The sequence below is a fragment of the Lissotriton vulgaris genome, chromosome 2_1 (assembly GCF_964263255.1).
Source record: "Lissotriton vulgaris chromosome 2_1, aLisVul1.2, whole genome shotgun sequence".
Lineage (NCBI taxonomy): Eukaryota > Metazoa > Chordata > Amphibia > Caudata > Salamandridae > Lissotriton > Lissotriton vulgaris.
This window is the reverse complement of record NC_141687.1, coordinates 1,032,129,781-1,032,144,657: the sequence shown is the minus strand read 5'-3', so window position 1 is coordinate 1,032,144,657 and position 14,877 is coordinate 1,032,129,781. Positions and strand designations below refer to the sequence as shown.

The 14,877-nt window shown below is 41.0% G+C and overlaps 1 protein-coding gene across 1 annotated transcript in view; it reads right to left on the bottom strand.

Annotated features, from left to right (window-relative positions):
* Positions 1-8,606: 8,606 nt before the first annotated feature.
* CCDC148 (coiled-coil domain containing 148) overlaps positions 8,607-14,877 on the bottom strand; it is a 1,056,272-nt gene continuing 1,050,001 nt past the window's right edge. Inside the window, exon 15 of the mRNA XM_086956667.1 lies at positions 8,607-8,842. Coding sequence (XP_086812793.1) covers positions 8,696-8,842 — 147 coding nt within the window. The 3' untranslated portion in view covers positions 8,607-8,695. The remainder of the gene's footprint in view (positions 8,843-14,877) is intronic.

Below are 14,877 nucleotides of genomic sequence, written 5' to 3'. Positions count from 1 at the left end.
GTCCCGATAAAGTCTCACACAAGAAAAGTTAAAAACCAATTGGTACCTTGGTATTCCCTGCATCTTTGGGAAATCAAGCAAGCTTGTAGAACTTAAAATAGAGTTTGGAGAAGAGGTTATGGGGGCTCAGCTAAAGATACATTGCGGGACATCAACAGAATGTATCATTCTGAGGTTAAAAAAAAGCTAATGCAGCCTACATTGGGAAGAAAATCAATGCCACCTCAAATGCCAGCGCAAAATGTTCTGGGTAGTAAAACACCTTCTAGAGCCTACTTTTGCAGGTCCAACCCCCAGAAGCACTGTTGGCACAAAGTAATGACCTGGCAAACTATTTCTATATTCACAAAATGTATGATACATTTCAAGAGACTCCCCATGGGGATATTATGGGATCCCTGAGAATAGTTTTATCCCCAGTCCTTCGAATCTGAGCGTATTTTCTGCTCCAACACTTGAAAGCCTGTTAGAGATCTTTAGCACAATTAAATCAGACTCCCCTAAGGATATGGCTCCACCTCGCATTTTGGACAAAGCAGCGAAGATCATTTTGGCAACCTTGCTCAAATAGGTCAACCTTGGCACTGTTGAAAAAAAACCAATCTGGACCTGTTGGAACTTGAAAATTATCGTACAATATCTCTCTTGCCAGGGATTAGCCGAAGCCTAGAAAAACATACCAATCTGTCACACTCTAAATTTTTAGAGTAGTATGACATCCTGAAACCGTCACAGACTGGTTCTGCCCTTACCCTGACACTGAGATAGCATTGCTGACAGTGGTTGAGGAAGCAAAAAGGCTGCTTGATGAGGGAGGCTTAGCGTCATTCATTCTCCTAGATTTGAGCATGGCTTTCAATACCGTGGACCACAATATTCTTGTGGAGCAATTACAAATTGCCTGGGTAGGGGTGCTGCTATGGCGTGGATGAGATCTTATCTTCTGGTTGGGATGTTCCAGATTTATGAGGGAAACTGTACCTCAGAGAGTCTTCCGCTAAAAGGCAGAGTTCTGCAAAGCTCTTTGTTAAGACCAAACCTTTTTAATTTATATCTGAAACCGCTGGCGGAGATCGTCCTCTCTTTTGGGATCTCAATAATATCGTATGCTGACAACACACAGCTGGTCTTTTAACTCTCTCAGCTAGATGGCTCAGTAGCACCTTCGTAAGGACTGTGTTTGGAAAGAGTCTTAATTGGATGAGGAGCTCTAGTCTCAAACTGATGGAGAAAAAACAGATCTTATGTTTCTGGGCAATAACATAGACCCCCATTCACATTTGAACTGGCCAAATTGTCTTGGTCTGAGTCCATCACCTAAACCGGCAACAAAGAGCCTAGGGATGTGGATAGAAGAGTTGGTTGAATTTGATACTCAGGCAGTCAAACTAGCTGCGGCCTCCTATGGAATGTTAAGGATGTTCATAAAATATTGCTTACTCGTTCTTGTTTGTACTACGGAAATTCCCTGTATTTCGGAGCTCCAAAAGTCACTGTCAAAAAATTACAGGTGGTACAGAATTTCGCAGTACAATTACTGTACAAACTTCCAAGACATCGTTATGCTCGTCAAACCCTGTGTCTCCTCCATTGGCTGCCAATAGGGGAGAGAATTAATTTTAAATCCCTCTGCATCATACACAGATCACTTGTTGACAAAGGCCTAGCGATCACAAGGTCTTTGCTCTCCTTTTACAAACAGGGCAGACTGCTGAGATCCTCCAATACCTTCTTGGCAAATATCCCTCTGATTAAGAGAGAAAGGTCAGGAGGGTGATCCTTTTCATTCAATGCTTCCAAGTGATGGAACACCCTTCCTGTCTCTCTGTGAGGTCTTGAAAAGGGGCTTCCCTTCCTTAAGGATCTAAAGACTTTTAGTAATTTTCCTCTTTTTAGCCCGCCTGACAGAGCTGGGAGGCTTACGGGTAGCCATGTGCTATATATATAGAAGTGTCTGGTGGTGGATTAAATAAGCATGAGGTGGAATCAAGATTACAAGGCCTTAGCATTCGACACACCAACATACAATAGTGCTGACTACTGCCTTCTGAACAAAACTTTGGGCCCTGGAACTTAGTCTTTTACAAATTAAGCACTGGTCTCTGCCATAGTAAAGGCAGTGTTGATTTCTTGGCTGGGGGGCATCATTATAGGCGAGAGGCCTGACCAGCTGTCAATACCAGAGGTCAGGGTTGACAAATGCTGCCTTGGTTGCTACTCTTGTGGCTTGAGGCATTTTATTTAGAGGTGGAGTACTGACTGAAGGAAAGAGCTGGAGCACAGACCAGGCTGCAACCTGCAAGAACTGCTGGAAAGAACTACGGCATGAAGAGAACCGAACTCAAGGCACTGAGGGCCCGATTCACAGAACTAACTTAAGACAAAATCCTAAACTTACTACTTTTGGTATTCACAGAAGTTAGGATTTTGTCTTAAATTTGTCTTAAGACAGACTTAAGACAAAATCCTAACTTAAGTCTGTCTTAAGTCTGTCTTTAGTCAGTCTTAAGACACACTTAAGACAAAATCCTAACTTCTGTGAATACCAAAAGTAGTAAGTTTAGGACTTTGTCTTAGTTAGTTCTGTGAATCGGGCCCTGAATGAAGAGCAATATGAGCACACTCCTTACCAGATCTTCTATATTATCTGGTAAGTGGCAATGCTGATGTAAAATGCCTTTCTGGAAAAGACCAGCTGGGCCTACTCTTGGGGACCAAGTGACGAACACTCACTGTGGGCTCACATGCTGTTTGCCCCTAATGCACAAGAACAGCGTTTTAGTGACATTTAACCATCTATTTAACAGGGGCCTAAAACATATTTAACCCCTTCGATGCTTGTGACGGAACCATTCCGTCATCAGTCACGGTTGGGCTGTGCTGATGACGGAATGGTTCCGTCACAACCACACCCATTTCATTGAGGGGCAGCACAGGAGGGGAATTCCATTAGCAGCGAAGGTGTTAAGACTCTTTATGCCTCCACCTCTGTTCTCACACCCATAGATCACCAATTGCCATCACCTCTTCTTTGGCGGCCGCAAAACATGGAGAAACTTAAACAGTTGCACCATACTCAACCAGACATGACAGCTGGAAGTGCACATTACCATGATGATAATGTTGGTCTGGTACCCTCAGACTCACTGCGAAAGATGACACTTCCAACTCTGCACACCATTTGGCTAGCATCCTTCTTTGAGTGCAAGAATCTTATCTGCTCTTGAGGACAACATCAGAACTGAAGCAATTGTAGGTAGAATATTTCAGTGGGAAAAATGCCCTGAATTTGGTAAAAAGCAGATATCACTCATTCCCCCAGTATTTCCTAATCCGTAGGGGACATCTAAGGATTCCTAGGTAAATCCGCATCCCAAAATAACCAGTACCCCCGGTGTCAATAATTTTGGGTGTCAAAGTATCTCATCAGGATTTCTGATGTAGCTGGGGTTCATATTTTTGTGGACTTCTGTTTAGCTGGAGTGAATATTTTTCAGTATTTGTAGTAAGATTCAACTAAAAAATGTAAATGTAAATGTAAAGTATTTGTAGAGCGCACTGCTACCAAGCGGTTTCGTGGCGCTATTACTCATACCGCTGTGGAACCCTTCCTGGCTTTCCCTGTGAAGTGTCCACTCCTGGGCACCCCCAGGGTGAAGCCAGGCATCCTAGCGCAGTTGGGGCCGCTGTGGAGATTAAGCAAGCTATTGCCCAGAGTTGCAGCGTGGGACCCATGATTGGAATAGGCACTGAGGCGAGAATATCAGGTCTGAGGAATTTTGAGCTCGAGACCCGCCGAGGTGGGAATCAAACCCTGGTCCCAGGCCGGAGCTCTGCATCAAGGTCTGCCACTCTAACCATTGAGCCACACTTCTCCACTACACGTAAGCCTGTAGCTCTCTCTCAAATAAAAGGTGCAAGTGATCACAAAAAAAGACTTTAATGAGAAAATTTAAAAGATATACACTCTTGATTAATTCCTGTTCTACTTCAATACTAGTATACGTTATACATTTGCTAAATAACCATGTACTTGTGGAAGCCAGGTAGTTTTTAGTGAAGAAAGTTTTAACAATCTTGTATCCTCATAGTTGTGTGTCTTATACCATGGTGTTTGAATACCAACAAGCTTCACAGTAAATAGTCAAACACTAAAGTGGTGAAAAGCTTTAGGCAGCTAACGTAGTTTTCAAAAGATAGAATTTAAGTTTCTTGTGGCATGATATGTTATGTGTATTTGTAAAGCGCATTATCACCCGCGAGTGTATCCTTCCGCTGAGCAGGTGTGTGTGCACTTAGCCCTGCCTTTGGTAGGTTGGTAGTTGTAGGATATTGAGAGCAGACCAACACAATATCTCTTGTACAGTGACCATAGAAAAGGTGACTTTGTCAGAACTAATACCTATAGTAAAAGTTCCGCACAACTTCTTAAATGAGAGAGTTTGGAATTTAGAGGGTTGGCCCTGCCGGTAGCAATATTAGGGTAAATGGAATGGGCTGCAGGTTTTAGTACTGAACTGTTGCTATAAAATTGGCTCTGTAACATATTTATAAACTTCTTTGGGCACATGCTGCTGGCAGCAGGATTAAAATCATGTTTAATACATCCTCACTGGCTTAGCTCTTGCTGTTGTGTAGATTCCGGGACTGTAGCTTAAGTTCAATCGCCTTTATCGTTTCCACTGAGTAATCTTCACTTTTTCCAGGGCTATTTGCCCATTCCAGGTCTTTTGCCTGCCTCGTCAGTTATCTTGCAGTTTAGCGTTTCTCTTTCCAGCCCAGTAAAAATTGCTCTTCTGGGAAAAGTACATATCATCATGCAGGCTATTGGTTTCCTTCTCCTGTGGGAAGATGTAGATATTTTTCATTAAAAAAAACTGTGTTTGTGCTGCTTTGTCACTCTCCAAATTTCCCTTTTACAAGTTCCTGAAGAAGCTGAATCTTCTTAGCCGTCTTAGAAAAGTCCAGAATATTCAGACTGTGATTTCTTTGTGCAATTCCACAGTATATGAGCTGTCTATTGAAATAATAAGAGACCTGGCTCAATTACATGAACTTTGATTGCTTCAAACCCCAATTTTCAATGACACTTGGATTTCCCCTGTTCACCAACCTCATCCTCAAGGAACTCACTGCCAAAAAAACAAAGTCAGTCCCTAGCACTTGCTCTCTCTTCTAAATAAAGTAGAACAGTTTTTTCATCATTGTAAATGCCACTGCACATCTCTCATCCAGGGGCTGTTGAAATATGATCATATCGCCCCCATCCTGGTGGAACTTAAGTGGCTGTCGGCCTGCAAGATGTTAAAAAATAGCTGTATCATGGCCCACAGACGGCTTATCCATTAGATAAGTTCATCATATTCAGTGATTCTCAGCACACCTGAAGCCAGGACACTATTGCACTGCTGATTTTTTCCATCTATGCACCCAGGATCTGCAACAACATTCCAGTACCCAACAGAAATGCCTCTATGTTGCTCCAATGTAGGAAACAGTTAAAGACTCACCTATTTGAAGAACACTACATCTCAACATAATAATGGTCCACAACCCAGCTACTCTCCTATCGCATGTTGGCTTTATGCATGTCTTTGACCATGTACAGTGCTCTGCTGTTCTTAGCGAGGTTAGCACTTTTATACATGCATATATGGATGTATGACATCACAACGCATGCTTTTACCACGCATGCTTTTACATCGCAACTTTAACAACGCATGCCTTTTACAACACATAGGGCCCGATGTAGGTATCAAATACCGGTCGGAAACGGCCGATTTCGGCCGTTTCTGACCGGTATTTGGCCTACTGAGATGTAGGGGACCTTTTTTTGTCCGATTCGGTATTTTACCGATTCGGTAAAATTACCGAATCGCAAAAATATCGAATTGGTAATTTTACCGATTTTTAAATTTGGGATGTAGGTGGGACTACTTTCTGTCCCACAGGCCCTTCAGATTCGGTATTTTAACACCCAATCCAATTGGGTGTTAAAATACCGAATCCAGGTGTGTATGCACATGTGTGCATGCACACCTATGCCATGTGACAGACAGACATGCCCTTAGGGCATGTCTGTGTGCCACATGGCTCACATGCCTGTTTTGGGGGTGCTAGAGGGTGTCAAAGTGACACCCCCTGCACCCTTGCACAAATCGGTAATTACCAAATCGGTAATTACCGATTCGGTAATGCCCATTGATTCCTATGGGCTTCAAGGCCCATAGGAAGCAATGGGGGATACCGAATCGGTATTTACAGAATCGGTAAATACCGAATCTTACAGATCCGGTATTTACCGAATCTGAAATACCTACATCTCCCCCCCTCTAATTTACCACTTCATAAATACCGATTCGGTATGATTCGGTATTTATGAAGTGGTAAATGTAGATTTACCTACATCGGGCCCCTAGTGTTGAGGGGTGCTGGATAGTGAATAGTTTAATTTACTATTCCAACTCCAGTCCCTGTGGACAGTAGGGAAGGTGTTGGATAGTAAATTAAATCTATTCCCTATCCTAGAGCGCCCCCCAGCGCATTGCGTTGTAATGGTTTGCATTGTAAAAGTTGCGATGTAAAAGAACTGTGTGGTAAAAGTTGCGTTGTAAAGGATGTTTCCCTGCATATATACATGCATTATGACATACGACTAAAGCATCTATTCTTAGAGTCCAGGCTTCCATTTAACTCTGCTATTCCAATAAACCCAACCATTCCAATGCAATTCCCATATTTCAAGAGAATATTTTCTGCATCCATTGAGAGGTTTGTTACCAGTGCATTAAATGTTAACACATTATGCACCTTGTTGTGAGTTACCTGAAATTCTAGATCTGGGCGAAAAGAAGATTTTCTATTTGAATCTAGAATTCTGAGTACTGTGGTAATTAACTTGGGTGATTCCGGGCACATATTTGCCAGGTGAAAACAGGTAGAATATTTCAGTGGGAAAAATGCCCTGAATTTGGTAAAAAGCAGATATCACTCATTCCCCCAGTATTTCCTAATTCGTAGGGGGCATCTAAGGATTCCTAGGTAAATCCGAATCCCAAAGTAACCAGTACCCCCAGTGTCAATAATTTTGGGTGTCAAAGTATCGCATCAGGATTTCTGATGTTGCTGGGGTTCATATTTTTTGTGGACTTCTGTTTAGCTGGAGTGAATATTTTTCAGTATTTGTAGCCAGATTCAACTAAAAAACACGTAAGCCAGTAGCTCTCTCTCAAATAAAAGGTGCAAGTGATCACAAAAACAGACTTTAATGAGAAAAGGTAAAAGATATACACTCTGGATTAATTCCTGTACTACTTCAATACTAGTATACGTTATACATTTGCTAAATAACCATGTACTTGTGGAAGCCAGGTAGTTTTTAGTGAAGAAAGTTTTAACAATCTTGTATCCTCATAGTTGTGTGTCTTATACCATGGTGTTTGAATACCAACAAGCTTCACGGTAAATAGTCAAACACTAAAGTGGTGAAAAGCTTTAGGCAGCTAACGTAGTTTTCAAAAGATAGAATTCCAGGGCCTTATTTATGAAGGCCTTGCGTCAGTTTTGCGCCGCCGGTGCGTCACTTTTTGTGACGCACCAGCGGTGTAAAAAATGCGCCTTGTTGCGCCATATTTAAAAAATGACGCATCTAGGTAGATGCGTCACTTTTTAAACCCCTGCGCCACATTATACCTGCATCAGGTATAATGTATGCAGAGGGGGCTTTCCCCCGCAAAAAGCCTCGTAATAGTGACGCAGTGAAATCTATGAGATTTCACTGCATCACTTTTAGGACGCTGTTGCGTCAAAATCTTGCGCCTGCCTCATAGCAGGCGTAAGACTGACGCAAGCCCTTTCACATGGGGCTTTCCCCATGTGAAAGGACGCATTGCTGGAGTTGCGTCACTTTTGTGACACACTCCAGCAATGCGTGACTTTTGCGCTTACAGATACGTCAGAAATACTGACGTATCTGTAACTCCTTGCGACATGATGCGTCATACATTAAATATGACGCATCAGGAATGTCGCAAGGAGTGCTCAGTGAAAAGTGACGCATCGCTGTTTTCACGCAGCGATGCGTCACTTTTCATAAATGAGGCCCTAAGTTTCTTGTGGCATGATATGTTATGTGTATTTGTAAAGCGCATTATCACCCGCGAGTGTATCCTTCCGCTGAGCAGGTGTGTGTGTACTTTGCCCTGCCTTAGGTAGGTTGGTTAACTGAATAGCAAGGTCTTCAGATATAGTTTTCTAAAGTAATTTTTGTGACATCATGTGCTTAACAGACAAGTTTAAGTCAGTTGAAAGTCATTCAAAATATATGGATATACTGCAAAACAGTATTTGTCCTCCAGTGTACTTATTACTAATGTTATTGCGCCTCTGCTTTAAAGAGTCATTGTCAGTTGCTACTGATAAAGCTTGCCGCTTTTTGCACTTAATAATCCACATTTGTAAAGCGCAAACAATCACCCGTAAGGGTCTCTAGGCGCTAGGGGCTGTTGGGAGGATTAAGCGAGCTAATGCCCAGAGTGCTAAATGTTTCTATGCAGATTGGGGAGACTCCAGAAAATAAAATGATTACATTAAAAAGCAGATAAAGTGTCACACGTTTAATTCATGTAAAACAAGTACAATATAAATGATACATAGAAACCCGCTGGTAAAAATAGATTTCAACATATAAATGCATTTATGTCTTGAAAACCGTAGATTCCATGTCCCTTCTTGGCAGCTTTGGCGGAGCAATTTTTGGCAAAATCTCTTTTGCATAGCCGGTGTTATGTAGTCCAGCTTCTCGGAGAGCCATCTCTATTCGAATCCTGGGATCTGAAATAATCTGTTTCCGGGAGAAGAAAAAAAGACAGTACATTGCTACAGAAATAAAGGTAAATGTTCCCAGCACACATTTCCGCCAATCTCTCCAACGTTTGCATATCCTTACTGCACTCTAAAAGGGAACACTTTCACAGACATGTAACAGTAGTCATCTCACAATGGAAGCAGCTTTCCTGGCAGCAGTGAAGGCTGACAGGATGAATACTATTAAAGGATGGATGCAAGTTAAAACTTATGTCATCTTAACATGGGCTAGGATTTCCCTATTCAGGCTATATAGACTTCCTACTGGACCAGAAAAGACACAATTACCAGAGTTTCTGCCTTTTGAACCTAGAAATGAATGGGTTCAAGGAGAATGATTTCACCATGTGAAAAATGCTCATCAGATTTGATGAAGCATCTTAAAGGAAACACGCTTTTCTCTCTTGATGTTCCCATGGAAATAATGGGTTGTGGTCTAGAAACTAAAATAATGACAATGAACAACTGGACTGCTAAAATCCCATAAGCATGACAAAAATAAGACACTCTTTGTTGTCCTGTTGCTTGAATAGGAGATGTTCAATTTAAAGCCTTTTTCTCTATAGCAGACTGAAGCACGTGAGCACTAAGGGGTTACTGCACATAACATCAGCTATTTGTGAGAGAAAGTATGGCTTTTGGGTATTTTAGCATTATATATATATTTTAAAGGGCTCTAAATAGTTGATTAATGAGATCCCTTTCTCTATTTAGCATCCCTTTTCCATGTTTATTTTCTCAGACTATCAATCTGCTTGGTCACTTAACACCACCTTAATTTTAAAATAGTCACTTTTTGGGTAAACATAGAAGTTGTGTTTAATCTTAAATGCATGGGAGTAGCTTTTTAGAGGTACAGGAAGCTATTTGCAGACAGATCTCATATTTAAAATAAATAGACGTGTGCTCCCAGTGACCCTCCGGTTAAGTTGCTGTTCGGACATTTCATTTTTCTTCCCCCACTTCTTTGGTCAGTAGTTGCAACTTCCTCTATAAATGTGCAGTGGCGTCAGAGAGCTATATATGAGAAACTGACCAATTATTTTAAAATATGTATTTATTGTCTATACAAGTGTCTTTCTTATACCTTATAAGTTATAAATAACTACATTCAAAGGTAATTAATTAAAAATGAAATTTAAATAAGTAACATCAATCAGACAGAGTAATGAGACATCTATTTTAAAACAGTGGAAACTGCTAGGGGCTACATAATTTTCACACACTGGAAGACCTTAAATTTATGATTAAAACTCTTTGTTTTCGAGGAATTCTTTATTTCAGTAACAAAGTTTTCATGTACATATTTAGTCTCCTGCACAACAAAGAGAATCAATGCCTGTAAGGCTAAGTTCTGTTGCATCATGTCTGTCAGTGCAGGCATATTCTGTGAACACACTACTTCTTTATTACAACTCTGTGATATTCACAGGTAGGTATTATGGGAAAAAGCATATGTGGATTGATGCTGTAATGTGGCTTGTCTCCGGTACAAGCAATTTATCGCAGGGATAGACAGTGACTCACCAGGACACAACGCTTTGGTAGTGCACAATATGTTTTTGCAATGTGTTGGTATCTCATTATGCCAGATTTATTTCAACTGCTAAAAAGCACACTGAGGGAATCATGCACACTGGCCTGTATCTTCTGAATTGAATGTAGTTTTTAAAAATTTAACAGGCATTGATAGTATACTGTCTGACAGCAACTGGGCATCTATTACTTATAAATATCAATGTATCTGTTTGCAAGAAACCTGGACCTGGGCTAGAACTGATATCTATATGCATGGTTTCTCCCCCTTTCTACCTATGGAAGACCTCTACCTGTAGGTCATTATAGTGGTGGACCCCTGACACAAGTAAGTCCTTCTCTTGCATGTAAAGTGTTAACAACTATTGCTGTATCCCCTTTTTACCAACATATTACTTTGGATTTTCATGGCTTTCCCACAATTATGGTTGTTAACTTTTATCATCATACTTTCATCAAAAGTGAAGTGCAAATTATTGAATCCCTTGCCTGTAATTTAGAATCATTGTTATTACAAGTAAACAATGTCTCTGTAATATTGTTGGGAGGGGATTTTAATCTTTGGCCCTGTACTATTGGTGATGATCGTGTGTGTGGGTTAGAGGACAGTTTTACTTCTAATTTTACACACTTTGAACATAATCCATGCAGTGATAAATTAAATGGACTGATCAGGTCTCATGACCTTATAATGGTGATTGATTTCACTGTGAATACTGCTCCCCATTAACCAACATATACAGGGAGGGGTAGAGGGTAGGCAACCGATTTTATCCTAATATCCAAATCATGGTCTACCAAAGTGATAGATTTTCAGATTTTTGATAGTCCACTAAGTTATCATAACATGCTGGCATTGAGTCTTATTACAGGACTCACAAGGACTTCTGTCCATAGGATGGAGTGTACACTCAAGTATACAAGAAATAGGGGTATCCAAAGGAAATGGCGTGATAACAATCCCAAGACTTTTTTAACTAACCTCGTGGGTAGCTGCAGGGAGCAGTTTGACTCTTGTCTCAGTGATGACACTGATCCAGGGCTAGCAATTGACACCTTTCAAAATATTTGTAATATTGTTAATGAACAAGTGGAGACACTTAATAGGCACCATCTGCCCAAACCAGTTAAATGGTTTGATAGAGGGTGTTCACATGTCCATTCCACCCTCTTGTATGCCCTAAAGAGCTCATCAAGGGATCCGATAGAGAAAAGGAACTGTAGAGTTCTTTATTAAGAAACTAATGATGGAAGAAAGAAGGCCATTAGAGAGGAGGCGTGGGATCGTCTGGTTAGTGCCTCAACCAACAAAAAGGTGCCACAATTTTGGAAAGTTGTTAATGCGCCCTTCTTTTCACAGGTTTCTAGTGAGGGCATTATGGGTAATATTCTTGAGCAAGTTTGGGTGGATTATTATGCCAAACTATATGACTATCAGGATCCAGCTCTTTCTGAATGTACCCCGACTTTGAATTGGCCCAACTTACCAAGGCCCCCAGTCTAACTATGTAAAATGTAAATGTAAATCCTTATTTGTAAAGCGCAAGCTACTCACCCTTACGGGTCTCAAGGCCCTGGGTCCGTCGTGAAAATTAAGTGAGCTATTGCCCAGAGTCACATGGTGCTGAGCTGCTGCCAGAGCCGGGGATCGAACTGTGAACCCTGTGCTCCGAAGTCAGCTGCTCTGGCTGCTGCATGACACCGCTCCACCTATAATAGTGGGAGAAGTCATCTCATCAATTAAAAGGTGCCCGCCTAATAAGGCCTCTGGACCATGTGGGATCCCGGCAGATCTTTTTAAAGATATTCGTTCTCTCTGGGCCCAAATTCTGATGGGCATTTACATGGGCTTTTGCGATGGTCAAGGGTTGCAATTATCCCAATCTATAATAAAGGCGATAGAAGTAACCCTCACTGCTATCACCCTATATCCTTGAATGATGCTACCGCAAAGACCATCTGGAATCCTGGGCTACCGAAAGATCCATTTTATGATTGGTCCAGTACAGATTCAGACAGGTCCTCTAAACGATTGACCAATGTCTGAATCTCCACCTGCTGTTTGATAAGTACGTGAATATTCTTTTCATGGCATTTATGGACTTGAGTGCAGCATCTGATAATGTTGTTGGGAGTAAGCTGTGGATGATGTTACTAAAAGGGGGCGCTGATCTGAAACTTGTGTATGTTTTATCGCAACTTCACTCAGACGTTGAAGGTAGAGTCAGGTATGGGCCGAATAAGGAGTGTACCCCTTTTTTAAAGATTAGGAAGTGTCAGGAAAGGGTGTGTCATGGCACCCTTCCTTTTTAGTTTTTATATTAATGACCTGGAGGAACTTCTGACTCAAGTGGCAGTACACCCTCTACAAATAAATCTAAGTTCAATGCCATAATATGTGATCGCCCAAGAAGTTGGATAGCTCCTTTTCGCATAGGCGATACCCCACCTTCACCTCTCTGGGGGTGCCCTTTGATAGCAACTCTACTTGGGGTCAGTTAAAGTCTGTGAGAGGTAATGAATTTGAATAGGCAATGGCATTACTTTTTAGTATTGCATCCAAACTGGGCTCCAAGCCTTTTGATGCTTCTATTATGGTTTATAAAGTCAGACCAATTTCTATTGTATCATAAAGTGCTGGCGTGTGGGAGCACACTGGCTGCATGCATTTGCAGATTAGTGAGAATAACCTGCTGAGAAAATTGCTGTCATTGCCAGGCAGCGTTCCCTTGTTTATAGCTCAAGATGAGGTGGGCTGCCAGTATCTGGTTGACATAGTGGGTACTGCCACAATTGTGCTTTAGCTTTTAATTTGGGCCAGACCAAAAGCTGCATTAACAAAGTCACTGTTGTTGGATTGTCTGGGGCTAGCAGGGATGTAAAAATGTAAATGGCTTATACATATTAGAAACATCTTACTGGAAATTAATAGATTTGAACTTTTTACTAATCCTGAGAGTATCATGTCCCATGACAAAATAACCATTAAACTGGAACATTTCACTCATTTTGCGGCAAAAAGAATGGAGTTTTAAGCAAAAAAAGGAATTGGTGGCATATTTTCTTCCCTTATGTACCACCCCTAACATTGAGCCATACTTGCTAAGTGTGCTGAGACAACATAGTACCTTTTGATGAGGTTTAGGCTTGGCCTGGCCCATTTTCTAGTGGCTTACCCCTCAAATGAGTATAATGTGAAGGATCTGGTACCCTGAACATGTGATTCAATTACCTCCCAATCACAACTTCATATGTTGTTTTTTGTGGTCTATATGAAATTAGAGATGTAAGTAGCCTAATACCAGTCGGTAACGGCCGAAATTACCGAATTTCGTCCGTTACCGACCGGTATTAGGCTTTTCAGATGTAGGTGGCATGATTGTAGGATTCGGTATTTTACCGAAGCGGTAACTTAAGGAATCGGTAAATTACCAAATTCTTAACAGACCAATTCGGTAAATTACCGAATCCGTAATGTAGGGAGCACTCAAATGAGTGCTTTTCCCATTTTAGGATTCGTTATTTACCACCAACTACAAGTTTGTAGTAAAAATCAAAAACCCTAAAAGAAACAATTTTTGGCAATTTTAAACAGTGACATGTGGCAGACATACATGCCCTTAGGGCATGTATGTGTGCCACATGTGCACCCATGCACTTTTGAGGGGTGCAACAAGTTGTCAAAGTGACACCCTGCCACCCTTCAATGTGTTCCCCCTTTTACCGAATCGGTAATTCCCCTTCATTACTATGGGCCTCCAGGCCCATAGGAATGAATGGGAGTTACCGAATCGGTAAATACCGATTCGGAATTTCCCGAATCGTACCAATTCGGTAATACTTACCGAATTTTTACCTACATTGCATTTACCGATTCTAAAATACCGAATCGGTAAAATTCGGTATTTTAGAATCGGTAAATGTAGTTTACCTACATATGGCCCTCAGTTTTTAATTCCTCGTTTAAAGTCCCTTAATTTTAAACAGGGAAGACCACCTATGTTTTTTCTGCAGTTGCTGCTAACTGTTCAAGTCTATTTTATTTTATATAATTATTTTGCTGCTGTGGTGAAAGCTAGAAAGAGGGTGGGCAAGTCGAAATGTCTTGCCTTTGATTGTTCTTTCTGTCAATTTGTTATATTCTTAAGTGATTCGATTTTGTTAAGTTATAACTGCATTTTACATTTGTGTCTAAATTGTAATCAGTATATGAACTAATGATGACTTGATTTATGTGCTTATTCTGTTCTGATTGTATTTTGGGACCCTGTATTACTGAGAACCATTCATACCATTTATTTCTGAAAGCCATCTTGTGGTGGCCAACTCCTATACATGCAAGAATGTTTGCCACATGTAATTATGCATCTTCTTTGCTACCGATATAGACACACCCTATTTGTTCAGCTCTATCCTAATGATTTGTATGGAACAGACTAAAATAGAGCCACTACTAATGGTGTCTGAAAGGCACCT